Here is a 27,712-nt window from a genome sequence, read left to right as displayed (position 1 = left end):
TTGGGCAACATGTCGTAAAGGTGCTGATTGGCGCTCACCAGGGCAAAGGACTAAAAACAGGAAGGAACTGCTCATGTTTTTTTTTATGTAACTTTAGTGTAACGATGATGTTCATTTTAAATTGCGGCGACTCAAGTGCAATTGATGGCAAAACTGTAATAGATATACTTTTGTGTTTTATTTGGTCAAAAATGACCATGTATAGTAGTAAGGCTTTGACGTATTTGTTTAGAAAATGACCATGTATAGTAAGGCTTTTTTGATGAAAAAAAGCCTTACTATAATAATAATAATAATTATTATTGTTATTATGATAATTATAATCTTCATAATAATAATTATTAAAAGAAAAAGTAGACTGTATAATAAGGCTTTTATTTGGTCAAAAAATGATGACGATCTATAGTAAGAGTTTTTATTCAGCCAAAAAATGACAATGTATAGTAAAGCTTTTATGTATTAAGGCTTTTTTTAAATTTAAAAAAAGACCAGGTATACTAAGGCTTTTACTTACTCTACAAAAAAAATGTGGAGTAAGATTTTTTCCCCCAAAAAAGACCATGTATAGTGAGGCCTTAAAAAACAAAAATAGACCATGTATCGTAAGGCTTTCTTTTCATTAAAGAAAAAGACCATGCATAGTAAGTCTTTTTATGTAAAAAAAAAAGACCATGTATAGTAAGGCTTTAAAAAAAGGATGTATAGTAAGGCTTTATTTTTTAAATGACCATGTATACAAAGGCATTTGTTTTCATTAAAGGAAACGACCATATGTATTAAGGCTTTTTTTTCTTTAAAAAAAAAACCTGCATAATAAGGCTACCTGACCTGGAAAGGCAATAATTGGATGAAGCGTAAAAGCAGGATATGGCGCCTTCATGCCAGCCAATCCCATTAAGAGTTTGACTAAAGCGATTAACCTGCTTTGAGCGTCTTCAACAGGAACATTTCCTCAAATCAAAAACCATTGAACAAAGAAATGACAATTGACAACCATCTTGCTTTCCAACTACTGACATTTATTGAAAAATAGCTCCACATGACCAACACTGGACGCTGTACATTTTTTCCGAGCGGGAATTCAAGCCCAGCTCGGAAAAAAAAAACCAGTGCTATGTGATGAGGCAGCCCCCCTTGTCCCCTTTGTAGGGGTTCTTGTCATCGGGAACGCCTTTGATGAGAGGGTCGTTGGGAAGAAGCGCTTCCACAAAGGAGATTGTGTCTGTAACATTTTTACCCACCTGGAAAAAAGAACCAACAAAAGTGGATTTACAGTGAATTATTTAAAAAAAAAGGATCATATTTGACCCAATGGGAGGAAAACTAATGTATCATGAAGTATAATTGAATTGTAGCTTTTTGGGGGGTAAGAATGTAAATATTTTTTAAAGATGCTGTCAATTATTTAGTGGTTTTGGGCCTTAAAGGGTTTTTTTTTTTTTTAAATGACATACCGGAGTCCTTGGCGTATTGACTTCCTTCTTGAGCTGTTCCAGTTCCATCTTCAGGATCTCCTTATCGGACATGTCCCGAGCCATCCTGACTGCAAAGAAGAAGAAGAGAAGTCCGCCGTGATCAATCAAGATCGTCAATCACATTGAATGGAAGTTCCTAATATTACCTGTTGGATGGCGGGGATCCCCAACAAGAAAAGATGAGGTGTCCTAGCAAGAGTTTGGCATCAAGTGAGCGACTGCTACCGTCCCACTGCTCTTCATCCCCCGGTTCATCTGATCATCTGATCACCTGATAGCGCCAATCCGCCGTGATTGGATTACAGCGTCAGGCGGAAGAAGACTTGCAAGCGTCCCATGGAAGATCAGGTTTGAAATATTACTAACAAAATGTGTCGTAAGGCGGAAGGACACAAAACCACGTGGAATACATTTTTTGTGCAGAACAGACAGCTAAACACTGTTTTAGCTGACATTTCTTCTTGTGCATCACTGCTGGAGTTAATTCCCTGTAAACTCGGCCCCCAAAAACTCACAGGTGGGGAGAAAGTCCTCCTTTTTATATATATTTATTTAAAAAAAGTAATAAAAAAACTGTACTACTTGTCTAAAAGATGTTGATAGTCCTTTAGCAAGCTGAAATTATCATCAAATATGCCACAGACAAGAAGCTTAAATGCAATCTACATTCCACTTCTTAGTTTTAACAGTAGACGGCTCTAAGCAAATGTAGATAAGCGTAGAATTGGAGTATTATTTTGCTTTACAAATATTGTCTTTATTCTACAAAGTTTGTTTTGGTAGTGTAAGTAATCTAATCCAATTCTTGAGTCAGCCTGTTAAACCAATTCCAGTTTCTGGGTTAATCTCTTACAAATGGCGGTTTAAATTAAGTGACGTCACACTGGTTTAGTTGTCATAGATAGGCCTAATGATAATGCTTAGGAAAAATATTGCTTTTATTATGCTTTCATTATTTCAATCTCATTGTAGTGATAAGGGTACGGGAAATGAATAGATGTAGTACTAGTATATCTCCTATATAAAAACAATAGAGGTTTTCTACTTTTTGAGTTAAATATTTATGTACATCACTTTATGATAGCTATGGTTGTTTTACACTATGTGAGACAGTTGCTCTAAAATTGAATTATTAATTACTACATTGAAGCATTTTCTCCTATTGCACTTGAGCTCCGTCTGGTGGCGAAACCTAGGCACGTCACTTTTTTGAACGAAGTACTCAAAGCTTTATTCCGTGCGGGTGTTTTATTTATTACATATGTATTTTCATCATCTAAAAAACGTAAATAAATGAGCCTGAAATATTTTGATAATATAATTTTCTCTTTTTTCATTTTGCATGTTAATTGGCACCGGATTTATCGCTGCTCCATCCAAACATAATTAAAAACAACAACAATGGATCATACAAATTATCCAAGGAGATTTACGATGTCTCAATGTGTCCCGTTTTGGCCATTAAACCTCAAAATGAAGTTTAATCGCCATCAAGTCAACAGTATCACCGGATAAAGAACTTGAAATCTTCTACGTCACAGCGCTCGCCATTTCCGACTAGTTAACTTCAAAGTAAAACCCCCAGATAAACCACATGGTATAATAAGACGTGGTATCTTACTTTATCTGCATTTTAAGACTATATAATATTTGTCTTGTTGATTGTCTGATAATGAGATGTTTTTGTTGCGTGTATTCTATCTTTCATCTGTTTGAGGATTTTACTCTAAAGGTCTGCTATCCGAGTTTCCGGTGCGGCAGTGCTAGTGTTTGTACCTCACAAGCGGCTTCCATTGGCGTGTCTTTAACAAGAACAATAGCCCCAAAAGAACCTTAAAAGCTGCGTTCGTCATGTTTTCTTCAAAAGACTAATTGTCAAGAAGCTAACTAAATCGAATAGGTCTTGAAATTGTAGCCGAGATGTTGACAGACGTGAGCGTCGACGAGGAGTTTGAGCTGAACGAGGAAGAGCCTTGGTACGACTAGCAACACCTTGAACATGGTAACGTTTAACCCCCTTTTTTTCTTGCAAAAAGTTACCATTTTTTTCACCCGCATACTTTTAATTTTACCTTTATTTGGGTTGGTTTGAAATTAAAACCAACGTTTTTCCATTGAGGATGCTGGCAGTTGAATTCAAGGTGCTTTATTTGGAAGGTCAACTGTGTATTTTTTGTGCGGGTCTACTGGAAGCAAGAAGGGGGCGTAGGGTAAGATAGTTTGGGAACCACTGGGCCAGCAGGTTTTTGTCATATTTCCTTTACTCTCAGTAAAATGACAAATGAAATCCCGCATTGACGTCACCTCACTGAATTCGATAGATTGGACTTCACTTAGCCACTGCCAGTAGTGGTTTTTACAGGGGAAAATTTAATGTTCTTCTCTTCTTCAGACGTGGTCTTTCCTAGAGAACTTCCCCTTTAACGTGGCTAATTTTGCCGCAGGCTCACAGAAAGGGTGGAGCTTCTGCAGACGCGGGTGGACCAACCGCAGATCCAGGTGGACGACATGTAGCTGGGACCCCCGCCGCTGGCCCGCGGGGGCCGCGGAGCCCAGAGTCTGGAAGAACTGCAAAAGATCAGGTTTGACTTTGGAAGCCGATTGGCCGCTCGCCACCGTCTTTTAAACCACCTAATTAACCGTGAGTGTAATCACAGATTAAAAGCGGTGGTGGGATTACGCTCAAGGACAGAAGTAGTGCAAATGTATAAACAGTTATAGTCCAAAACATTTTTTTCCAAAGGTTTACTTGGTTTAGTTTACATTCATTACTTGAACTTTAATATTCTGGTTACTAAAATTTTGAAAATAATCCGAATTTTGTGTTGGATTACATTTTGGGAATTATCGTGAATAGTCTTGAAGCGTTGCATCATTTTATCACCTGATCGTTGTTAGCATGCGCTAAGATAACACAAGATAAGATAATGACCAGATGGAATATTGTTGATATCAATGAAAATTATTAAGCGCGTTACATCATGTTTCCACATTTGACCTTTAAAAGCGTTTCATAAAATCTGATAGAAATGTTTTTTATGACTATTTTTACATGTGTGAGAATAACCAGAACAGAGTACAAATACAGACCAGTTTTAAATACGTTTTCATCATTTTCTTATTACGTAGTCTATATTTTACGAGCATATGTAGTATTATAGCATAGTCATCTAATGCAATCGTGCCTATATATTCTGTAAATTAGGTTTTTAATTATTTTCCCTGAAGTTTTGAGTCAATCCCCGTACACTAAAATATAAAGAATACAAAGAAAATGGACTCAACAATTCAGAAATGCTTTTATTTTTCAAAAATGGATGTTTTCGGCTCAGTTAGCAATAGCACTGTACGCATAGTACTTATTGTATCTCCATGGTTTTGCAAGTACATTTGGATCCGACATTAAATCCGATTTTCTTCTCTGCTACTACGCAGGCGGAACCGCGCCACTTGCAGGGAGGAGGCCGGACGGGAGGCGGAGCTATTGAGCAGGGAGAAAGCGGCGCTGCTGCAGCGGCTGGTGAGCACCCAGATGTGCAAGGTATGATACGGCAACATACATGTGTATGTATATGTTTAAGGGAAAAAACTAAATTACCATGGTCGTTTTTTAAATTAAAAAAGCCTCACTATACATGGTCGTTTTTTTAAAGAAAAAAAAGCTTTACTATACTACTATGTCGTTTTTTTTTTTTTGAGAAAAAAGCCTTACTATACTATGTCGTTTTTCACGAAAAAAGCCTTACTATACTGTCGTTTTTTTATTTTAAAAAAAGCCTTACTATACTATGTCGTTTTTTTCCACGAAAAAAGCCTTACTATACTATGTTGTTTTTTCTTTAAAAAACGACATAGTATAGTAAGGCTTTTCGTGAAAAACGACATAGTATAGTAAGGCTTTTTTTAAAATAAAAAAACGACATAGTATAGTAAGGCTTTTTTTCTTCTTAAAAAACGACAGTATAGTAAGGCTTTTTTTCTTAAAATGACATAGTATAGTAAGGCTTTTTTTCTTAAAAACGACATAGTATAGTAAGGCTTTTTTTCTTCTTAAAAACGACAGTATAGTAAGGCTTTTTTTCGTAAAAAAACAACATAGTATAGTAAGGCTTTTTTTCTTAAAATGACATGTATAGTAAGGCTTTTTTTTCTTCTTAAAAACGACATATTATAGTAAGGCTTTTTTTTCTTAAAAAAACGACATAGTATAGTAAGGCTTTTTTTTCTTAAAAAACGACAGTATATTAAGGCTTTTTTTCTTCTTAAAAAACGACATAGTATAGTAAGGCTTTTTTTCTTAAAATGACATAGTATAGTAAGGCTTTTTTTCTTCTTAAAAACGACATATTATAGTAAGGCTTTTTTTTCTTAAAAACGACATAGTATAGTAAGGCTTTTTTTCGTAAAAAAAAACGACATAGTATAGTAAGGCTTTTTTTCTTAAAATGACATAGTATAGTAAGGCTTTTTTTTTTTTCTTAAAAAACGACATAGTATAGTAAGGCTTTTTTTCCTAAAAACGACATAGTATAGTAAGGCTTTTTTTCTTTAAAAAAACGACAGAGTATAGTAAGGCTTTTTTTCCCTTAAAAAACGATATAGTATAGTAAGGCTTTTTTTCCCTTAAAAAACAACATAGTATAGTAAGGCTTTTTTCCCTAAAACGACATAGTATAGTAAGGCTTTTTTTCTTAAAATGACATAGTATAGTAAGGCTTTTTTTTCTTAAAATGACATAGTATAGTAAGGCTTTTTTCTTTTAAAAAAAAATTGACACAGTATAGTAAAGCTTTTTTCTTGTGGTATCTCTGACAGGGTGGAATAGGTTTGTGACCAGCTTGCGGATGAAGCGCCGCCCCGACCGGTCGCCTTCGTATTGGCTCGGTATGTGATGTCTCGCCTTATTGCAGCGATCATAGTGCGTGTGCATAGCCACATCCCCTTACAAAAAAACTTTTTAGAATCAAAAAATATATTTCTTATAAATCAAAGTCAAGGTCACATAATAGAACAAGAGATACTTTGCTGTCAACTTTTATTTTGATTTTTTCAGATGAGTGACAAAGGCAAAAATGGATGACTTGTGGGATGGACAGTCTTCCAATGAAAAGGTTTCCCAAAGCGTGGAGAGCGAGGACACTTGAAGACAAAAAAGTAAGTTTAAAAGAGACATTCATGTTGCTGTGCAGAAAATATTTGATTTCTTTTGTTTTTCTCAGACTCACCTGCGGATGTCGGTGATGTAGGATGTCGATTTGACCAGGTGGCTGACGTGGGAGGAATTCTAGCTTTCTTTTAAAATGCCAGAATTGTCAAGAGTGGAAGACATTTTGGCCCACTAAACGAGACTTGAGTAATCACACATACTTGACCATTTTGTGACTTTTTTACCATGTCTTGCAGGACTTAACTGGACCTTAAATCAGTCCAAAAAAGACTTCTTTCATTAAATGTCAGCCAAGACGTTTCAGACAAGCCTTTTTATTTGCACAGAATCACCACCTTTTTTTTCCAAATTCAGGCATATTCTTGGACTCTATCAAACAGAATCCCGTTTCCACCGCACGCAGGATTTCTTCACTTTTATCCTAAAATGAGGTATAGTGCCCACTTATCATACAAAAAAGTTGCATGGATTGATTCGCACATCCTTCAAGTTTTCACTCTTCAGCTCAAACGGATACTTTGACCATACAAAAGGTAATTGGTTGGATTCCCCGCCTCCTCCAACTTCTCACTTTTCAGGTCAAATAAAAACTGAATGGGCAGGACCATACTTCTTAGGGAGGTGGCTTATACACTTAGTCATATGCGTCGAGCGCCCTTACCGAAAAGACTTGGCCGGTCGAAGTTTAGTGGGTGTGTGGGTGGGCCCCTTGGCGCACACAGTGGAGTATGCGCCTACCGCCGAGTGGAGGCTGGTTCGCGTCCCGCAGACGTACTCTTGGTGCCTCTCCCGCCTTCGGCGGGAGAGGCACCTGCGACATAAGATAAATTACCTTTTACTAAAAAAACCTAAAAAATAAATTTTACATTTAATCATTACATCCAGATTTGTTAAAATACTTAGCCTAAAAAATCAAAACACTTAGCCAAATTACGACCATGCTGAGTGAGGGAGGTGGCTTGCACACTTAGTCAAATGCGTCGAGTTCCCTCCTACCGAAAAGACTTGGCCGGTCGAAGTTTAGTGGGTGTGTGGGTGGGCCCCTTGGCGCACACAGTAGAGTATGCGCCTACCACCGAGTGGAAGCTGGTTCGCGTCCCGCAGACGTACTCTTGGTGCCTCTCCCGCCTTCGGCGGGAGAGGCACCTGCGACATAAGATAAATTACCTTTTACTAAAACAACCTAAAAAATAAATTTTACATTTAATCATTACATCCAAATGTGTTAAAATACTTAGCCTAAAAAATCGAAACACTTAGCCAAATTACGACCATGCTGAGTGAGGGAGGTGGCTTGCACACTTAGTCAAATGAGTCGAGTTCCCTCTTACCGAAAAGACTTGGCCGGTCGAAGTTTAGTGGGTGTGTGGGTGGGCCCCTTGGCGCACACAGTAGAGTATGCGCCTACCGCCGAGTGGAGGCTGGTTCGCATCCCGCAGACGTACTCTTGGTGCCTCTCCCGCCTTCGGCGGGAGAGACACCTGCGACATGAGAATAATTACCTTTTACTAAAAAAACCTTTACAAATTAAATTTTACATTGAATCATCACATCAAAATTAGTTAAAATACTTGGCCTACAAAATCAAAAGACACTGGCAAACACTTTTATTGGACACGACCATGCTGAGTAGGAAGGTGGCTTGCACACTTAGTATAGTGGGAAGGTAAGAAGGCCCTTTAGCACACACAGTAGAGTAAATGCCTGCCGTTGAGTGGAAGCTGGTTCGCGCCCCGCAGATGTACTCTTGGTGCCTGCGACATAAGACTAATTAACTTTTACTAAAAAAGCTTTAAAAATTAAATTTTGGATTTAGTCATTACATAAAAATTTGTTAAAATAATTAGCCTAAAAAAATCAAAAGACACTGGCTATTAGCTAGGATTTCAAATAAGCCACCCAAACACTTATTGGACACAATCATGCTGAGTAGGGAGGTGACTTGCACACTTAGCCAAATTACTCGAACGCCTTCTTACCGGAGATACTTAGCCAGTCGAAGTTTAGTGGGAAGGTGGTCGGTCTTCTCCTCCTGCTCCTCTTCCACGTTGGCCAATGCATCTTTCATGACACAAAGACATTTTTGTCCTACGACGCTAATATCTTTACGGTGGCGACACGGTTTTCAACCTGGCATGACGAAGGCGGTGGCGACGTGCATCTGTCCCAACTGCTCCAGCGGCCGGTCAGCGAGCTCTTCCCGACTGGACGCCGTGAATGACATAAAGGTCACGTGACCAACGTTATGATGGCGCCGACGACGACAATCAGACTTACAGATCAGTGAGGATTTGCCATCCGGCAAAGTCATCCGCCTGCATCTGCGGGAGCAAAAGCTTGACCGTGTCAGCCTCCACTCACTGGGGCGCCGGAGACTCCTGGATGAAGGCGCAATCCGGGGTGCGTCAGTACGAGTCTGTCAACAAACGAAGCAAGGCGTGAACTTGTGGGGATTATTTCCTCCATGCTGTAGCTTACATTCAACAAATATCTTGGACGTACACGAGCCTTGTGAGGATGAGCCAGAAGCCAAGATTCATTCATTATGTATACAATAAAGTCAAATATGACTTATTGCTCAAATGCCTCACAATGCGTTTTTTGTATTTTTAAAGAAAATAGCCTTAATATACATGGTCATTTTTTAATAAATAAAAGCCTTACTATACATGGTCATTTTTTTAAATAAAAGCCTTACTATACATGGTCATTTTTTTAAATAAAAGCCTTACTATACATGGTCATTTTTTTATAAATAAAAGCCTTACTATACATGGTCATTTTTAAAGAAAAACAGCCTTACTATACATGGTGTTTTTTTTAAGAAAATATGCCTTACTTCTCATGGTCGTTTTTTTAATGAAAAAAGCTTTACTATACTATGTCGTTTTTTAAAGAAAAAAAGCCTTACTATACTATTTCATTTTTTAAGAAAAAAAAGCATTACTAAACTATGTTGTTTTTTAAGAAAAAAGCCTAACTACTATGTCGTTTTTTTAAAGAAAAAAAGCCTTACTATACAATGTCGTTTTTTTACAAAAAAGCCTTACTATACTATGTTGTTTTTTAATACAAAAAGCCTTACTATTCTATGTCGTTTTTTAATACAAAAAAGCCTTACTAAACTATGTTGTTTTTTTACAAAAAAGCCTTACTATACTATGACGTTTTTTACAAAAAAGCCTTACTATCCTATGTCGTTTTTTAAGAAAGCCTTACTATACTATGTCATTTTTTAAAGAAAAAAGCCTTACTATACTATGTCGTTTTTTAAAGAAAAAAAGCCTTACTATACTATTTCATTTTTTAAGAAAAAAAAGCATTACTAAACTGTCGTTTTTTAAGAAAAAAGCCTTACTATACTATGTCGTTTTTTAAAGAAAAAAGCCTTACTATACTATGTCGTTTTTTTTTTTTACAAAAAAGCCTTACTATACTATGTCGTTTTTTAAGAAAAAAGCCTTACTATACTATGTCGTTTTTTAAAGAAAAAAAGCCTTACTATACTATTTCATTTTTTAAGAAAAAAAGCATTACTAAACTATGTCGTTTTTTAAGAAAAAAGCCTAACTATACTATGTCGTTTTTTAAGAAAAAAAGCCTTACTATACTATGTCGTTTTTTACAAAAAAGCCTTACTATACTATGTCGTTTTTTGCAAAAAAAAGCTTCACTATACCATGTCGTTTTTTTTTTTAACAAAAAAAAGCCTTACTATACTATGTTGTTTTTTTAATACAAAAAAGCCTTACTATTCTATGTCGTTTTTTTACGAAAAAAGCCTTACTAAACTATGTTGTTTTTTTACAAAAAAGCCTTACTATACTATGACGTTTTTTACAAAAAAAGCCTTACTATCCTATGTCGTTTTTTAAGAAAGCCTTACTATACTATGTCATTTTTTAAAGAAAAAAGCCTTACTATACTATGTCGTTTTTTTTTTTACAAAAAAGCCTTACTATACTATGTCGTTTTTTTAAAGAAAAAAGCCTTACTATACTATGTCGTTTTTTAAAGAAAAAAGCCTTACTATACTATGTCGTTTTTTTTTACAAAAAAGCCTTACTATACTATGTCGTTTTTTAAGAAAAAAGCCTTACTATACTATGTCATTTTTAAAGAAAAAAAGCATTACTAAACTATGTTGTTTTTTAAGAAAAAAGCCTAACTATACTATGTCGTTTTTTAAATGAAAAAAAGCCTTACTATACTATGTCGTTTTTTTACAAAAAAGCCTTACTATACTATGTCGTTTTTTAAGAAAAAAGCCTTACTATACTATGTCGTTTTTTAAAGAAAAAAGCCTTACTATACCATGACGTTTTTTAAGAAAAAAAACCCTTAGTATACTATGTCATTTTTTTATATAGTATGTCGTTTTTTTTAAAAAGCCTTACAGAAAGTTTTTTAAGAAAAAAGCCTTACTATACTATGTAGTTTTTTAAGAAAAAAAGCCTTACTATACTATGTTGTTTTTTTACAAAAAAAGCCTTACAGAAAGTTTTTTAAGAAAAAAAAGCCTTACTATACTATGTCGTTTTTTTTTTACCAAAAAAAGCCCTACAGAGTTTTTTTAAGAAAAAAAGCCTTACTATACTATGTCATTTTTTTAAACAAAAAAAGCCTTACAGAAAGTTTTTTTAAGAAAAAAAGCCTTACTATACTATGTCGTTTTTTTACGAAAAAAAAAGCGCCTTACTATACTATGTCGTTTTTTACGAAAAAAGCCCTACTATACATGGTCATTTTTTTCACGAAAAAAGCCTTACTTTACATGGTCGTTTTTTAAGAAATTAAGCATGAAAACTTGGCATTAATTCTCGTGAGGAAGCGCAACAGAATCCCAGAGTCCTTTTAAGAGCGATCACTCACTCACCTTGCCTTGCCTTTTTATAAGCGATCTCCGTCGTTCGTCATTGCGCTTATCGCCCGTTGATTTACGACCGGTGGCACCTCATTCTTGCGGACCTTGGGATGGCAAAGCTCACCTGGTTGAACATTAACAGGTCGTCGGCTCGGGCCCCAAACGTGGGAAGAAGCGCTCACCTCCACTCGTCCTCCTCGGGATCTTTCTTCCCATTTTCATTTCAGGGCTTTTCCCTCCCGTCGTCGACCGGAGGAAAATGTCCGGGTGCTTGCGGCTGTGCGTCCTGGCGGCTTTTCTGGCGTCCCGTCACGCCATCCAGCCGTGTTTGAGAGGCGTCTCCATGAACGTCATCCTTCTGGACGACCGCGACTCGCCCTGGAGCTTGAGATTCGTCCGGGGACAAATCTTAAAGGCCCTGGACTCCGAATCTGTGCCGGGAAACAGTAAGACAAAAATTGGCTTTGCGTTTCCTTCTATTTCAAACACTTTTTTTTTTTACCAGCAAAAGGAAAAATACTTTCTTTTAATTGACTTCATTTAGCTTGTATTTACTTGCTGGTGAAAAGTATGTATACAATAATGACAGGCTTTCCATTCTGTTATTTTGTCAACGTACACTCGCTAGAAATGATCATCCATTCTGGTGATGATGTCACAACCAGAATGGCTCCAAAAAGTGGGCGTGGCCTGGTCCATTGTTTTGGTTGGAGTAAAAAAAATAATCAAAAAAAGCCTTACTATACTATGTCGTTTTTGACGAAAAAAGCCTTACTATACAATGTCGTTTTTTTACAAAAAAGTCTGACTACACTATGTCATTTTTTAAAGAAAAACAGCCTGACTATACTATGTCGTTTTTTAAGAAAAAAAGCCTTACTATACTATGTCGTTTTTTACAGAAAAAAAAGCCTTACTATACTATGTTTTTTTTTTAAAGAAAAAAGCCTTACTATACTATGTCGTTTTTTTTAAGAAAAAAAGCCTTACTATACCATGTCGTTTTTTACCCCAAAAAGCCTTACTATACTATGTCGTTTTTTTAAACCAAAAAAAGCCTTACTATACTATGTCGTTTTTAAACAAAAAAAGCCTTACTATACTATGTCGTTTTTTAAGAAAAAAAGCCTTACTATACTATGTCATTTTTAAGAAAAAAAAGCCTAACTCTACTGTCGTTTTTTTAACGAAAAAAGCCTTACTATACTATCTCGTTTTTTTAAAAATCCAAATTGATTGGAACGACAGGAGAAAATGGACAACAAAGACTTGACGCAAGACTAATCCTCACCTCTTTTTTTTTTTACCAAAAGAATTTAACCTGACGGTGAAATTTAGCGGTTTCAACACGACCTACTATCGGCAAAAAGGCTGCCACAGCAGCGCCTGCGAGGGAGTGGCCAAGTTAAAAAACCTGATGGTGAGTGCACCAGTCTCGGAGCAAATAAGGCGACGGACGGACGGACGGACGGCAAAGGTTGCTTAATTACAGAAGGACAGAAGTTGCCATGTTTTCCAAAGCGTCCCCCTTTTTTTCCCCGTATTTAGCATACCAACAGCCTGGGCTGCGCCGTGCTGGGCCCCACGTGCACCTACGCCACCTTCCCCCTGGTGGAGTAAGTGCGCCGCCACCTCCTCAAGGACCTTCACCGTGTGTTGACGTGGACGTGGGCGCCCGTTCTTACGCTTCAGCGCCGAGAAGGGCCTGCGTCTGAGCACGCCCATCCTGTCGGCCGGCAGCTTCGGAACGTCCTGCGACCACACGCTCAACTTGCAGCGCCTCCTACCGCCGGCGCACAAAATCTCCCACTTTTTCGTCCACTTCTGGAAAGAGCGCAACGCCGTCAAGCCGGCGTGGGAGACGGTTTACGTCTACAAGCTGGAGGACAACTCGGAGGAGTGTTTCTGGTCGGGGGGAGATGCCAATTTACCCGTAAAAAAAAATGGGTAAGCCGCAAAAAAAAAATGACGGCGGCTCTCTTACCGGCGCAGGTACATCAACGCGCTGGAATCGGCGCCCAACATGTTCGCCCAGCGCGTGTCCAGAACCATGTTGCGCAGACCGGAAGACCTGCGGACGGTTTTGGCATCGCCCGGCAACAGGACCAGCAACCGTAGGGGACCGGCGGCGGCCGAAATGACCTAAAAAAATGAAATCCTTTTCAAACTTGGCAGTCTTCATCATGTGTGGCTCGGTTAACGACATGGCGGACGTGAAGAAGCTTTCTAGCCAAGCGGACAGTAACAAGATCCTCTTCATCCTCATCGATCTCTACAAGTGTGTCCTTTGGCGGGCGTTGGTTTCCAGAAAAGGACCATCTTCCATTTGTTGTTCTTCTCCGCAGCGATCAATACTACAAAAACAAAACGTCTCATTGGTCCATGAGGAACGTGTTAGTGCTGACCATGCCCAACAGCAGGAATTACACCATCGACCCTGACCCGAGAAGCGACAGCATGGTAAGGCTTCTTTTCTTCTTCTTCTTGGTTTTGTAGACCACCGATCTGGAAAAAGAAAGACCAGAAATGACATTGGTTTTTTTGCTGTTGCGATTGTCATCCTAACAAAGCAAAAATCTTCCCCAAATCGGTTCTGACTTCCCCTTTTGATAATTAGGTGTATCCACCATTTCGGGTGAATTTTTTAATTATTTTTTGGGTGGCTGCGATGTTAAACTGGTTACTGGCCCAATCAGAGTTCACTTGGTCTAAATATAAAGCTCCAAGCTAATTCCCATTTAGCCTGTCTCGCTGGTGGGTTGGTCAACAAAGCATTGGCTTCCGTTGGGTTTTGTCCGGGGGCGCAGATGAACGACTACATGGCGGCGTACCACGACTCGGTGTTGCTGGTCAGTTGGGTGATAAAGCACATCCTGGACAAACCTCACTTGGAGGACCACCGCGAGCCGTACGTGACCGTCAATTATCTCCGCAACATCTCTTTTAACGGTGAGCCGCCATCGCCAGCGTGGTCTGCACGTCCACAAACCGAGGGAAACTAAGGATCCTCCCCTTTAGGTATCGCCGGTAACTATCGGCTGGACCAGTACGGCGACCGAGATGTCAACCTGTCCATCATTTACACCACAACTGATAACCAGGTAAAGGAGCGGCCTACCGTGCGACTAGGACACATTCTTAACCTTACTCGCTCGCGATTGGCTTGTCACGTGCCCAGTATCGCACCTTATTCGAGTTTGACACGGAACAAAACCTGACCGTGACGGTCGAGGACCAGCCCTCGTTCATCTGGGGGACGCGACTTCCCGACTACCGGCCGGACCAAGGTAGAGCAGCTCTTTTTAACGGCTCTTTGTAACGGCTCTTTGTAACGGCTCTTTGTAACGGCTCTTTGTAACGGCTCTTTGTAACGGCTCTTTGTAACGGCTCTTTGTAACGGCTCTTTGTAACGGCTCTTTTAAAGGCTCTTTTTAACGACGAGCAGTCCCAGAGTATAAAAGCCTACTTCCTTGTCCCCCCCAGCAGAGGCGCCGTCGCTCGACATCGTGGTGGTCATCTTGGCTTTGATCGTGGTGGTGGTGGGCATCATCGCTTTTGTCTTCTACAGGTAATTAATTAGGCGGGGGGGATTTTGCGCCAACGGCTTTTAGTTTTGGAGCGAAAAGCTACGACGATATTGGACGGGCCATTTAGACAAAACAGAAGAGATCGTCTGCTGTGGAAGGGAAGTTCCATTTGCCACATTCCCTCCGATTTGGTCACCCTGCTGGAGGACAACTCGCACAACCAAGTCTACTTGAAGGTACGTACGCCATTCAAGCCGACGGAAATTGACTTGAAATATCCCACCCGTACGTTACGCTCTCCCACCAGATCGAAGAGAGGAAAAAAGTGTACAAGATCCGCCGGGCGCTCTACGATAAGAAGGTAGTCATCGTTTGTCTACAGTTTTGATTTCTGCAGGCCACTAAAATGTCTTAGCTGTTATCGGGGAGTAACAACAAGTCTTTAAGATAACAAACAAAGCAGTACAGGGGATGTTTTGGGTGGGATTTCCGTCCATTCTCACGTTATTTTCCTAGATCGTCATCCTGAAGGAGCTCAACCACTCGGACGGAAACTTCAACGAGACTCAGAAGGAGGAACTTCACGCGGTGAGGCGTCCCACCCACGGCGTCCCACCCGCGTCGTAACGCACCCTCCCTTTTTTTCTGGACAGCTCCTGCAAGTGGACTACTACAACCTCACCAAGTTCTACGGCACGGTCAAGTTGGAGCAGGGCGTCTTTGGGGTCTTCGAGTATGGACAGCGAGGCTCCCTCAGGGTACACGCCCATCTTTCTCTATAAATGGCCATTATGTCTGACTATAGGGTAGCAAAGAAATCAACTTTTTTTATTTTTAGAAATATTTTGTTAACCTAAAAATGGTACAAATCCTCATTTTAGCCACCTAGTATTATTTTTTTCCATTTTTGAAAGAAAGAACCCCCCAAAAAATCTCCAATTGTTTGCTATTCATTTCCCTCCTTTTGTATTTTTTTTAAAATCACTGAAATGTATCCACAAAAAAAAAGAAAAGGACTTTAGTTCTAAATTACTGGGGGACGCTCATTGATTTGCTCCCAAATGCATTGGACCACTACTAACCAAACACAGTCATGGACGGGGGAGGGTGCATCTTGGCCAGTGGAAGAACAAATGTTATTTTGGACCTCACGGGCCACCATTGAGAGGACTAGATGCCCGAATTGTTGGATTTGCCAACACAAACAAGAGCCCTCCCGTCCAAAAGCAACCAAACGAAACGATCTTGTCGCCTCAGTCAAAATAGCTTTTTCAAACAACGAAGGCGCCCGTATGGAAATTAATATTTTTTTCCGTCTAGTACGTGCTGAACGACAAGGTGTCCTACCCGGACGAGACATTCATGGACTGGGAGTTCAAGATCTCCGTCATGTACGACATCGCCAAGGTAACCGACGTCCGGGCGGCGCTCACCTGGCGGGAGAGGGCGCCGGAGCTTGACGTGGGTCCTCCTCGGCGTAGGGCATGTCCTATCTCCACGCCAGCGACATCCAGGTGCACGGACGCCTCAAGTCCACCAACTGCGTGATGGACAACCGCATGGTGGTGAAGATCACGGATTTCGGCTGCAACTCCTTCCTCAAACCCGGCAGAGGTGAGGGCGGCGACCGCGGACCTTCGTGGGCTTGAGCGCCGTCTCCGCTCAGACTTGTGGACGGCGCCCGAGCACTTGAGGAAACTGGGCACCTCGCAGAAAGGAGACGTCTACAGTTTCGCCGTCATCGCCCACGAGATCGTCCTCCGGAAATCCACGTTCTTCACGGCGCGCTGCTCCGACCGTGCAGGTGATGACAACAAGAAAGAAAGAAAGAAAAACATACGTCAGCGCCAGGTTAAATGACAACAGGATTGACATTGTGGACAGAAAAGCTATCGAGGGTGATCATGTCCTACTTCAGACCCGATCTGGACTTTGACGGCGCTTCCGAGAAAGAACTTGAGGTGAGTAAGGCTTGCGAGTTAGTCATGGCGTCTGATTTAAATTTTGATTCAGGAAACGACAGCTTAAATTTTCTGCCCTTTCTGACTCGATGTCATTTACTCGGAGATGCGGCGATAGTGACGTCGTTTTCTGCGCTACGCTAACTTTGACATGATGAGAATGACATTGGTTTCCCGGGAGGAAGTTTTTTGTTGTTGTTTTGAACCGGTTTGTTCTTGGGGGGAAAAAGGGAATAATTTAACGTAACATTCATTAGAGGCGAAATTCTATCTAGGGTGTTTTTTAGGCGAGTTACTCAGAAAATTTCAATATTAGCAGGCACCCATTTTGTCTATTGTTCCCTATGTTTATTCTGGCTTTCTGATCAATTCAGGTGTACGCCTTGATCAAAAGTTGTTGGGACGAGGATGCGGAGAAAAGGCCCGACTTCAAGAAGGTGGAATGCTGTTTGGGCAAAATCATCAGGTAATGGCAAGGCTCGCATTGTGAAAAGTGGCCACCGGACTGGAGACGGCTTCTTTCCCCGTCTAGTAAAATCCACAAGGACAACGAGAGCTACCTGGACAACATGATCCGCCGGCTTCAGATGTATTCCAAGAACCTGGAGCACCTGGTGGGCGAGAGGACGGCCCTCTACAAGATGGAACGTGACCGAGCCGACTGCCTCAACTTGATGCTTCTCCCGCGGTGGGCTTGCTTTTGAGTTGGAGCCCACCACCCGTTCCTTCCTTCCCCGGCCTACAATTTGTTCCCGTAGCCCCGTGGTGAAGAGCCTGAAGGAGACGGGCGCGGTGGAGCCGGAGCTCTACGACGAGGTGAGCGTCTATTTCAGCGACATCGTTGGCTTCACCACGCTGTGCCAGTACAGCACCCCCATGGAGGTGGTGGACATGCTCAACGACATCTACAACGGCTTCGACAGCATCCTGGACCACCACGACGTCTACAAGGTGCCATATAAGGTGCCATTTTGTCCAATTTTCCATTTTCCCACCTGGCCCGATTTTCAGGTGGAGACCATCGGCGACGCCTACATGGTGGCGTCCGGTCTTCCCAACCGGAACGGCAACAGGCACGCCGTGGACATCTGCCGCATGGCTTTGGACATCTTGGCCTTCATGGGGACCTTCCAGCTCCGACACCTGCCCGGGATTCCGGTTTGGATCCGCATCGGCGTGCACTCAGGTAGACCCTGACGGCCGACCGTTCCGGCCTACCCGGACGTCAAATCTGGCCCGTCCCGTGGTGTCTCAGGTCTCTGCGCGGCGGGCGTGGTCGGCGTCAAGATGCCTAGATATTGTCTATTCGGCGACACGGTCAACACGGCGTCTCGGATGGAGTCTACGGGCCACCGTGAGCAATGAACGGAGGGATTTTCACGGGCACGCCAGTGGCACAATTCGAGTAGGTCCGCCTGCAAGTCATGAATTGAAGCGGCCATTTTGTGCCGCAGCCCTGAGAATCCACGTCAGCCAGCCTACCATCAATATCCTGACCAGGACCGATTGCAAGTTTGAGTACGAGTGCAGAGGCGAAACGTATCTAAAGGTAAAGGTCAAACTGAGGGTGCGACGACATACGACAGTGATATATTGCCAATATTTTGACCACGTCTAACTGTTCTCATTTTTTTAGGGGAAAGGAACAGAGACCACCTACTGGTTGACGGGCGAAACGGGCCAAGACTACGACCTCCCGACCCCGCCCACCACGTAAGACGATCGATCCCATCCACAAAAAAGGTAAGATGACACTGACCCGATTCCGCAGGGAGAACTTCCAGCGGCTTCAGCAGGACCTGGCCCACATGATCCTGGAATGCCTGGAGCGCCGTTCCCGAGGGTCCGTACGCCGGAAAGGGCCGCTTTTGAGTCAGAGCGAGGACGAGAGGCGGGGATCCCAAGCCGAACCCCCGGAATACTTGCATCTGGCCGCCGTGGATAACACGCTCAGCACCTTTCTGTAGGACAAAGTTAGCGTCAAGGAAAGACTTTTCCTGATATTTTTCAAAATATTGTTCTTTGTAATTGTGCACTTACCTATTACGATGATAAGGTCGCTTGCTTTATCCTTATTGTTCAGGTCGAAGAGGAGTTAGCGCCTATTCCGTCGCCAATTTACACTTTGGGTTAGTCGTCAGTTAAACACAGTTGAGAAATAAAAGTTAAATTTTTCTGACAAGTACTGGTGTCAGTGTCTGCCCAGATCGTGCTATTAAAAAAAGGAACATTGTCAAATATATACATGTAAACAATTGTGCATTAATTCGGCGACTGTAAATTTAACAATGATTTTTGGGGGATTTTATTTTAACTGAAAATCACGAGAAATTGGGTTAGGAAGCCCCTATTAGCTCAGCTGTCAGCACGTTCAACTGCCGTAGTGAGTGTTTAAACTGTTGGGAGAGGTTAAAAATGAAGTAAAAGGATGTATATTGAATCACTTTTTGTAAAAAAAGATTTTTTTATTTTGTGTATAGAGCCATTCATCGACATAAAATACAACATTGGTTTTTCACAATGTATTTAAAGGATGTGGCCCTTTTTTGTATGCGAGTAGATTTTGGATGACATAACTTGTGTTTTTTGTTCACAGAAAATGAATTGCTTCCATCAGGAGGACGCTTTTACAAACTCACATAATGTGAGGATTGACATGCAAAACAATCGGAATGGAAATCAACACATCGTTGGGTCAATCAGACTTAAAAACTATCAAGTATACAAAAAAGTGACCCATTCAATTCCTACCACAAAACCCTGATTTGTCTTTTTTGTTGTTGCTATGACATCACAAAAAGAAAGCTTAATAATAAATAGGACAAATATACAAAATATTTTTAGAAGAGGTAAAACAAAGAAACAAAAAAAAAATAAAAAAACAGCTCAGGCCTTGGACATCATTGGTATTGAACATTAATTATGAAAATTTCAGAAGAATTATGACGTTCAAGCACTCTAAATGTATTTTGTACTCTGAATGAGATTGTACAGCACGCATAAAGTTCATTTTAAAATCCGCGTGAAAACATTTAGGACCGTGATTTCCGTTCCAACAAGGCACTGAATTTGCCATGTTAAAACAGCTAATAACAGAAAAAATAATTTTCTTCGGGATAATTATTACCAGCTAGACATTATTTTATGCCAACATAAATTCTGCCCATTAGCGGCGTTGCACCGATACGGCACTAAAATGCGACCTAAAGAAAATGACAAATGTCCAATCGTGCGTTTAAATGCCTTCACGACTCCTCGACGTCCAATCCATTTGAGGAAGGAATGACCTCGTAAAGATGATCGTTAGCACCTCCTGTTATTTTTATCGACGGGTGCACGTATGGTGTGACGGAGAAATTCGAATAATTGAGGAAACGTGATCGCTGTGGACATAAAAATTGAAATGCAACATCAAATATGAGAAGATGAGCCATTCCAAAGTGGAATTTGGGCTTCCGTTTAGCATTGCTAGCTAGATGACGCGATACTGCAAAGACGACGGGATTAACCAGGGTCAGTAAACGCATCATGGGGAAGGAAATTCTACCACAGCGACAACATCGGCAATTCAGTCAAGATCTTTGGTAGCCGCTAACTCACGTATTTGTAAGATGCCTAGAAAATATTGCTATGATCAACGAGCCTATTTTCCCAAATATAAGTCGCCCCCTATTGTTTTTTTTTCCTATTTTGGCTGGGCCTGTGACTTATACTCAAGTACAACTTATATATATCTTGTCATTGAGGCTTAAACAATCCTAAAAAGGTTACAATGTAATTCGATAATTATGACTTGGATTTACGGTTGTTCCTCGGTTTAAAAAATGGCCTCCAAAAATGCGACCAAAACGTACATTTTTTTTTTCCCTTTCGTTGTGCGTTCTTAGGCTGGCGCCACGTATGCTCGTCGTCGTTGGAGAAAAAAAATACGGTAAATGTACCGTTTGGGTTGAGCGACCGATTGCCTGTTGGTTTGGATCCCGCGTCGACACGTACGATATTGTCCCGGGCCTAAATCGAGAATTGAGGTCCTGGTCCTGTCTACATCCGGGAGCCGTGGATCTGGAAAAGCTGCGGGAGAAAACAAGACAGTCAGCGAGCCGATCCGCTGATCCACCGCGCCACATATTTAGGAGCAGGCTAGCTAGCTGTTGCGAAATGTTGGAAATGAAAATGGGGCGCGTCAACAAAAATAAACATGGTGGTACAAGGGGGCAGAACGTCAGCGAACGCCAGTGCCGCCGCGGCGCTAAAAGGTCAAACAGATTTCGTGCCGCGCCATTGGATATTACAGTTAACATACTGATTGATTCTCTGGGATGATGGAAGCGTGAGCGCGCATTGGCTCAATCGCTCACACTGCCGCAGTGAGGATGATAAACAGATTTTCCATCTTCTACAATTTTGAAAAAGGATTTGTTCCCTGGGACGCACGCAAATGACCTTTGGCGAAGGTTAAGGCCGCGGCACGAAAGACCCGAAGGGACGCGGCGGCGGCACAGTCACTAACGTGGTTCCTCACCCTTTCCTTTTTTTGGAACATAAGGAAAATGTCTCCCTCATTCTCTAAGCCACTCATCATTGGGTGCACTTTCTGGCCCTGCCTCCGCCTCCTCTTCCTCCTTGGCCGCCTCCTCCACCACCTCCTCCTCCTCCTCCTCCTCTTGTTCCTCCCGCGTTTCCGTCGGCTGGCGTCGGCGAGAAGGATGGAGGGAAAACAAGAATGGGTCCGATGAACAAACAAAAAAATAAAATGAAAATGAATGCCGATGAGCGGGTCGATCGATATATATGGCGAGTATATATATCCGTCCAACCGGATGAGGGAAGAGAGTGAAAGCACAAATGGAAGGTCACTGGAGGTGAGGGATGGAGTGGATGACATTTGGGAGCGAGGGGCTGACATTTGGAGCTTGCGGCATCAAAGCGACCATTCACAACGCTCCACTCAAAACCAAGGGCGAGAACTCCCTGCGCATTCACGCTAAGGGTGGGGCAATATATCGCCAGACTTGCCGTATTTTCTCGCATGTACGCTGTATCTGTCGCTCGAAAAAATAATGACTGAATCGAGGGTACGGCTTATATTCCCACAAATTAGACTTGACATGCACGAAACTGCAAGGTTTGACAAAGACGGAATGTCATAACGCAAAAGAACGGGGCCGATATGGTAATTTATTTCAAAATAGAGAAAAGATAAACAGATAAAATGCTAAATAAAATTTATTTTGATGTCTATGGATGAAATTCCAGAAAAAAAATAAGCCGTATCTTGCATAAAATGTGAAAAAAAATTCCCAAGTAGTTTATTGACTTGGTGAAAACTAGACCGCTACGGGCACACTTCCTGGTGGTACTGCTCACGTGACATCCTTTTTGAATTTGTCTACGTGCAGGCAACACCCTTTCGGTATACTCCCTAATAAAACCATAAATATGGAGGCGAAAATGGGGAATCAGGGGAGCGGCTTATACGAGAGAAATCGTAATATTCAACGATTTTAAGGACTCATCCGCTGAGGCGGCTAATATGCGAGAAAATACGATAGGTTATCAATATGCTCTTGCCCAGTTCGCAATAGTATTTGTTGGTTAACAAGTGACCAACCCATTTTTTGGCTGGTCCAAGTTTACCTTGGTTTTGTGGCTCTGCTCGGTCCCCAGTCCGGACCCGGCCGTGTGGAGCTCTTTGGAAACCACGCACAGGAACTCGGCCTGATCTTCCGTCCCGTAGCTGTACGACGACCCGATGTTCACCATCTGCAAACACAAGGTGGCGCTTTATCGGCGGGAAGGGGCCAAGCTCAGACAAAAACTTGGCGGGCGTAAGGGGGGACTCTCGTGCATGCTGGGTCAGGTCGGGGAGGGTCAGCAGCGGGCGAGAAGCACGGTTCAAGGTTAGCTAGAGCCCGCGGAGGTTGGTTGGTGGGGGAGGGGTCAAAGTGGGAGGGGTCGGCAGCAGCGCGAGTCCAACCCACAGTCCAGAGCAGTCCGGCGCGGGGCTTTCTGCAGGCGCGTACGCTGACCTGCTCAAACTTCCAGCCGTCCGACATGGTGGACACCATCTGGGTCAGCTCCTCCTCCTGACACTGCAGCACTCGATAGACGTGCTTAGGGGGAACCTGCTGGCAGAGGGTTAGGATTCCGTTACTTTCCAAGCGGCTCCGGGCGGACGAATCACTTCAACTGCTGCTTGTCTATTTTAACTTGAGGGCACGTAAAGTTAAGTGCAGCGCGGTGGGGGAGTGGGAGTACCGCTGAGGCGGGCCGCCATTATGTAAGTGCGAGTGCAAGCATCCGGGAAAAACAAAAGGAGACAGAATGCTTTCCGTACTTATACAAGGAAAAAATAAAAGTGCTACAGTACCAGATGCTGTATTTACGGTACATGGTCGATTGGTCGCCGGTCTTTTGGTCGCCCGGAAGGTACGTGATAATTACCATTTAAATTGTTGCTCAAATTCCCTAAATACAAACTGCAAATGACTATTTAGTCATACTTAATGCCCTAGTAATTATTAGGCTAAAGAAAAGCTCCAAATTTCCCGGACTTGTATTGTTTTTTGTTGGAGAACTTGTTAAGACCCTGACTGACATCGCTTCTTAAAGGGACAGCGCATGTACATACAAACTCTTATACGTCGATTCAGTGTGAACTGCTCATGGCCATTGTTTGGCTTTTATTGATGCGTAGACCGTCTTGTTTTACCTTGTTTTGTCGCCGGTCTTTTGGTCGCCCGTTGTCACGGTCGGGGCGACCAAAAGACCGGCGACCAATCGACCGCACACGGTATTTACAAGCATTTAGCGTGGTTAGCATGTCAACCTCACAATCCCGGTGCCTTCTGACCTTTCCGTGTGCATGCTAGCTGGCTGAACACTTTAAATTGTGCCTAGCCACTCAAATAAAATCCTAAAAAGCTAATCTTCCTGATTCCAATCTTCAAAACGCGGTCCGTGGTACAAAACATACATTGCACATTATGGCTGATCGGGCCTGATTTCTTCGCGCGCTCAAATCGGGGCCGTACTACCTGGACTTTGTGACAAAGTATGCAGTAGGAAATGATGGATTTGAGGTTTACCTGCGTGGACTTGGAGTCCCTCTCTAAAATCCGCTCCTTGATGAGTTTAATAAGAGGGGTGATGTTATAGAACTCGGCCTCCTCCAGCACCCCTTGAAACAAAAGGAAGACATCATCGTGTGAGCACAGTAAGACAATTGTATTTTTCAAAGGTAATTATTTATTTATTTAATTATGTAACGGCACCTTCTTCAGCGAGTTCCTTGTTGTAGACCAGTTTCCCATGGCGCAAGTAGTTGAGGATGGGTCCGAAGTAGGTGGGGTCTCTGTCAATCACGTAGGCACCCGTCTCGTCCTGTGAACAATCCAAAATTTGCATTATTAGCATTCTTTAGAGACTTTTTGCACGGCAACGCGCTCGTAACATAACAAAAAAACTAATTGAAATGAATTTGGATGATGATGCAGACACTCAAAAATAAGTTTAATCTAACCTTACACTAAACTTAATACTAATTTTGTTTTAAATGTTGATATCTTTCTTGGCTCTAATTGCCCCGCCTCCACCCTGACTTTCAGCTGCAACCTATCGAGGGTTGTTTGCTTTTATCTTCCCTTCAAAATATTCCCAAAATGATGCACACAAATGTCCTCACAAATGGATAATTGCACCGCCAGAACGTGAAATTTGATGAGACACGGACACGGACAGCCGGCTGAGGAGCCGTAATCACATTAGCGTGTTTTGCGTGGAAGGCTGTTGGACGTGACGGGCCGTCGGTTTCCCGAATGAGTCAGAAAAAAATAAAAAATGTGACGCAAGTGACGGGGTTCTTTTTGAGCGGATATTTTTTTGAAATTCAAGTCTTTTTTATAGCATTTCAGCCATCTTTTAGTAGACATTGAAGAATATTTTGTGGGCTGTAAAGGATATTAGTTGAGGCAAGTAGATTAGGACTCCCTGCAGAGGTTAAGAACACACCCTCCAGTCACCCATTTTAAGCCATTTTCAACATGTTTATGGTTTTCTTGTTTGTGGGGAGTCAAACTTATTATTAATTTCCTCAACAACAAATACATTAGTCAACCAAAGACATCATTAATGGAATTTTTTTTAGGAAAAATCAAGCGGTGACCTTTTACAAGTCAGGCAGTATAGGAAATATTATAGAAATTCAATAGCCAGTCAAGCAAAACAAAGTTAAATCATCTACCACAAGATCAACAATTTTTTTTGTGCATAGTGAAGTCCTCTAGTTATCAACATTAAAATCATTTCACATATGTCAGTCTATCCGGTCAAATAAGCGCTTTTTTCTGCAATTAATATTTGTTTTAGTACGCAGAAAAGATGATGAAGAAAAGTGATACCAGTTTAGACTTGTCGTGGAATCCACGTTGGCACGGTGATATGGGCGAGACTTATCGGAACGTGAGCACGGATAAAATATGTTTAAAAGTCATCTGTGTGATGTGTTGAAATATTTCGCCGGCGTCAAATGCTAAACAAAGGCAATCCGGGTAAAGAGGATTATGTGATTATAATCCGCGAGCCTTCAATCCGTTTACGCCTCATCATATAACATCACAACAGTATCGAGATGGACATTGGCTCCGTTGTGTCATTGGTTCGATCCATTTCGAGATCAATAGTTCATTCGGACCTCCCAACGGACCGTTAGCGTCGTCAAGGAAACGCCGTTAACAATGTCTGTTGACGTAGCCTTAAATCATGAAACAAGATGGTCGCAATTGTCTATTTCGCCCTTAAAATGACATTCGTGTGCATGACAAAAATAGGAGCCGATGAAGAACGGCTGAGTCGGCGACTGGGATAAACTTTGACATGATCGTGTGGAATTAAAAACCTCCTGCGGCCGAGTGGCCCAGTGGCCCAGTGGGCGGAATCGTTTCCACCGTATCCCGTTCGTTCGGGCTATTTTTACTCAATCTGGAAAATTGATGTTGGAGCAGGCTGTCAAATTTGGGCAAGAAAAAAAAATGCTGCTTGTTCTTGCTAATGAGGACTTTTGCCAAATTCAAATCATTTCATCTGACGAGTAAATGTCCAAATAAAAACAGTGTTTACATCTTTAAATGTGTTTTCATATTCACAATCCTGCATTTAAGCAGGTTTTGGATGAAAACCGGTTTGACCTAAAAATGTGTCCTTCACACATAAAACAAAAACATGTTTACGTTAGTACCGAAGGAGAAATACACGGCACCCCATTCCAGCATCCATTTTATCTGTTTGTATAATGGTCGAACGCAGTGGGCGAATAAATCGAGCGCCGTCAGAATTAGAAATGTGTCATATTTAGGAATGCTACACGTGAGGTGGATGTCGCTCGCCCACTCCGCCGAGGGTGCCGTGTTGACCGCCCAAGACGAAGCACGTGTTCTTCCATCTGACTCAAGAAGCGAGGATGCTGAGACGCACACGCACGCACGACGCCATGCGGGGCGTAAAATAAACGGGGAGGGAGTGCTTTTCTCAGTGTTTGTTTAATAGCGTGGAAAGCCGACAACATGGCTGTTCAGCTCATCTTTTATTACTTTTTAACGCAAAATACGAAGTTCTGATGATGCCATACGATGCGATGCCTTTCTGATTGGAGTTTTTTTTGTCCTTTGCGTGCATGCGTGGGTTTTGTGCGGGTAATACGGTTTCCTGCCACATTCTAAAAACACAAAAACAGCCTACTAGAACACTCTGAATTTGTCCCTAGCTATGCGTGATTTGCGTTGTCCCCTTTGATTGGCTGGCTACCCAATCAGGTCTCCCTCCGCAGTTGGCTGGGATAGGCTCCAGCACCCCCGCTATCCTTGTTTAGATAAGCGGTAGGGAAATTGACTAAATGATTATTGCTGATGCTAATTTGGATTAAGAAACCAATAGGCTTCACTAGTGGGCCATTTTCGACCGTAACATCATGTCTATTTGTATTTTTTAACGAAATAAAAACCTGAGCCTTGTAGTATGCAAAGAAAATGTGACAAATATGTATTTTGGGCCAAGTAAATACAGTGGGCGTTAACTGAGAAGGTAAATAGTATGTATCATGAATACTGTGGAAGATTGTTAGCTAGCAATACGTGAAAATAAGGTGGGAAGGGGTTAGACTATTTCACGGTTTTAAAGGGGGGGGTTCCCCGAAGTGTGTACCGAGGTGTCGTTGCTGGGCTCACCGTGTCCGAGTGCAGGTCTTGCTGCTGGCACAGTCGGTACAGGAACGAAGTTTGCTCTTTGAGGAGCGTCTGCCTGGTCGTCAGGAAGACGGTGCCGCCGACATTGAGGCGAACCCACTTGCCATTATTCCCCCCGCCTGGTTGAATTAGCGAGCCGCCGTTAGCTACGCTAGGCGAGCTCTTCCCGCCGGTTTCGCTCGAGTCTGTCGGGGAAGGAGCGGAGGTGGCGGAGTCCCCCGCTTCGTTGTCTTTATTATTATTGTTGTTATTGTTATTGTTGTTTTGGTGGTGCTGGTGGTGGTGGCGGCGGCAGCCACCGCGGACCACCGGGTCCCACTCGTCGTCTGCCGTGCCGCTTGCCATTTGGATGGAACGGGGCGCTTGTTCTTCTTCTTCGCTTCTTCCCACCGACTGACTTTGTGGCTCCTTGATTTCTAGCGCGTAGGAGCTGCGAGTAATTTCTGGGCAGGGCTTGCAAAAAGTCCAGGTGCATTGTGG

General features: G+C 42.2%; 4 protein-coding genes and 2 long non-coding RNA genes across 13 annotated transcripts; 2 read left to right on the top strand and 4 right to left on the bottom strand.

The window, feature by feature from the left end:
• Positions 1–998: 998 nt before the first annotated feature.
• gngt2b (guanine nucleotide binding protein (G protein), gamma transducing activity polypeptide 2b) lies at positions 999–1,783 on the bottom strand. The gene is made up of 3 exons (XM_077626735.1): positions 1,622–1,783; positions 1,455–1,543; positions 999–1,241 (listed from the first exon to the last, which is right to left on the bottom strand). The coding sequence occupies exons 2-3, from the start codon at positions 1,536–1,538 to the stop codon at positions 1,113–1,115; spliced, it is 213 nt and encodes a 70-aa protein (XP_077482861.1). The 5' UTR covers positions 1,539–1,543; positions 1,622–1,783; the 3' UTR covers positions 999–1,112.
• Positions 1,784–4,909: 3,126 nt separating this feature from the next.
• LOC144093332 (uncharacterized) lies at positions 4,910–6,950 on the top strand. The gene is made up of 4 exons (XR_013306261.1): positions 4,910–5,016; positions 6,291–6,359; positions 6,529–6,629; positions 6,695–6,950. It is a non-coding gene; the product is annotated as an uncharacterized LOC144093332 (long non-coding RNA).
• On the bottom strand, positions 6,494–9,066 carry LOC144093327 (uncharacterized). 3 transcript variants are annotated; one of them, XR_013306260.1, is made up of 8 exons: positions 8,920–9,066; positions 8,773–8,846; positions 8,622–8,703; positions 7,974–8,123; positions 7,639–7,788; positions 7,304–7,453; positions 6,701–7,232; positions 6,494–6,614 (listed from the first exon to the last, which is right to left on the bottom strand). XR_013306260.1 is itself a non-coding variant. In XM_077626730.1 (7 exons), the coding sequence occupies exons 1-7, from the start codon at positions 8,961–8,963 to the stop codon at positions 7,217–7,219; spliced, it is 666 nt and encodes a 221-aa protein (XP_077482856.1). In that variant the 5' UTR covers positions 8,964–9,066; the 3' UTR covers positions 6,494–7,216. The 3 variants fall into 3 exon arrangements, 2 of the variants coding, with proteins under 2 accessions (XP_077482856.1, XP_077482857.1); XM_077626730.1 differs by having other exon boundaries at positions 6,494–7,232; XM_077626731.1 differs by having other exon boundaries at positions 6,494–6,891.
• Positions 9,067–11,523: 2,457 nt separating this feature from the next.
• On the bottom strand, positions 11,524–18,951 carry LOC144092661 (uncharacterized). 3 transcript variants are annotated; one of them, XR_013306121.1, is made up of 9 exons: positions 18,754–18,951; positions 16,669–16,820; positions 16,467–16,573; positions 13,949–14,011; positions 13,720–13,860; positions 13,491–13,648; positions 13,060–13,411; positions 11,689–11,937; positions 11,524–11,610 (listed from the first exon to the last, which is right to left on the bottom strand). It is a non-coding gene; the product is annotated as an uncharacterized LOC144092661 (long non-coding RNA). The 3 variants fall into 3 exon arrangements; XR_013306119.1 differs by having other exon boundaries at positions 13,491–13,860; XR_013306120.1 differs by having other exon boundaries at positions 13,157–13,411; positions 13,491–13,860.
• gucy2cb (guanylate cyclase 2Cb) lies at positions 11,593–19,480 on the top strand. The gene is made up of 27 exons (XM_077625663.1): positions 11,593–11,952; positions 12,820–12,926; positions 13,055–13,122; positions 13,199–13,414; positions 13,499–13,620; positions 13,682–13,784; positions 13,852–13,966; positions 14,314–14,455; positions 14,525–14,607; positions 14,685–14,793; positions 14,993–15,074; positions 15,161–15,269; positions 15,341–15,394; positions 15,550–15,621; positions 15,687–15,791; positions 16,354–16,440; positions 16,515–16,647; positions 16,700–16,837; positions 16,918–16,994; positions 17,369–17,460; positions 17,527–17,682; positions 17,753–17,945; positions 18,006–18,180; positions 18,250–18,348; positions 18,449–18,543; positions 18,631–18,707; positions 18,766–19,480. The coding sequence occupies exons 1-27, from the start codon at positions 11,766–11,768 to the stop codon at positions 18,959–18,961; spliced, it is 3,192 nt and encodes a 1,063-aa protein (XP_077481789.1). The 5' UTR covers positions 11,593–11,765; the 3' UTR covers positions 18,962–19,480.
• Positions 19,481–19,861: 381 nt separating this feature from the next.
• On the bottom strand, positions 19,862–27,710 carry kctd17 (potassium channel tetramerization domain containing 17). 4 transcript variants are annotated; one of them, XM_077625659.1, is made up of 7 exons: positions 27,215–27,710; positions 24,269–24,377; positions 24,083–24,174; positions 22,976–23,119; positions 22,632–22,757; positions 21,517–21,682; positions 19,862–21,065 (listed from the first exon to the last, which is right to left on the bottom strand). In XM_077625659.1, the coding sequence occupies exons 1-6, from the start codon at positions 27,575–27,577 to the stop codon at positions 21,554–21,556; spliced, it is 963 nt and encodes a 320-aa protein (XP_077481785.1). In that variant the 5' UTR covers positions 27,578–27,710; the 3' UTR covers positions 19,862–21,065; positions 21,517–21,553. The 4 variants fall into 4 exon arrangements, with proteins under 4 accessions (XP_077481785.1, XP_077481787.1, XP_077481784.1 ...); XM_077625661.1 differs by having other exon boundaries at positions 23,024–23,119; XM_077625658.1 differs by having other exon boundaries at positions 22,976–23,122; positions 27,215–27,682.
• Positions 27,711–27,712: the final 2 nt, after the last annotated feature.

The sequence above is a fragment of the Stigmatopora argus genome, chromosome 18 (assembly GCF_051989625.1).
Source record: "Stigmatopora argus isolate UIUO_Sarg chromosome 18, RoL_Sarg_1.0, whole genome shotgun sequence".
NCBI classification, from domain to species: Eukaryota; Metazoa; Chordata; class Actinopteri; order Syngnathiformes; family Syngnathidae; genus Stigmatopora; species Stigmatopora argus.
The sequence above is the reverse complement of the archived record's forward strand: the minus strand, read 5'-3'. Positions and strand labels throughout refer to the sequence as shown.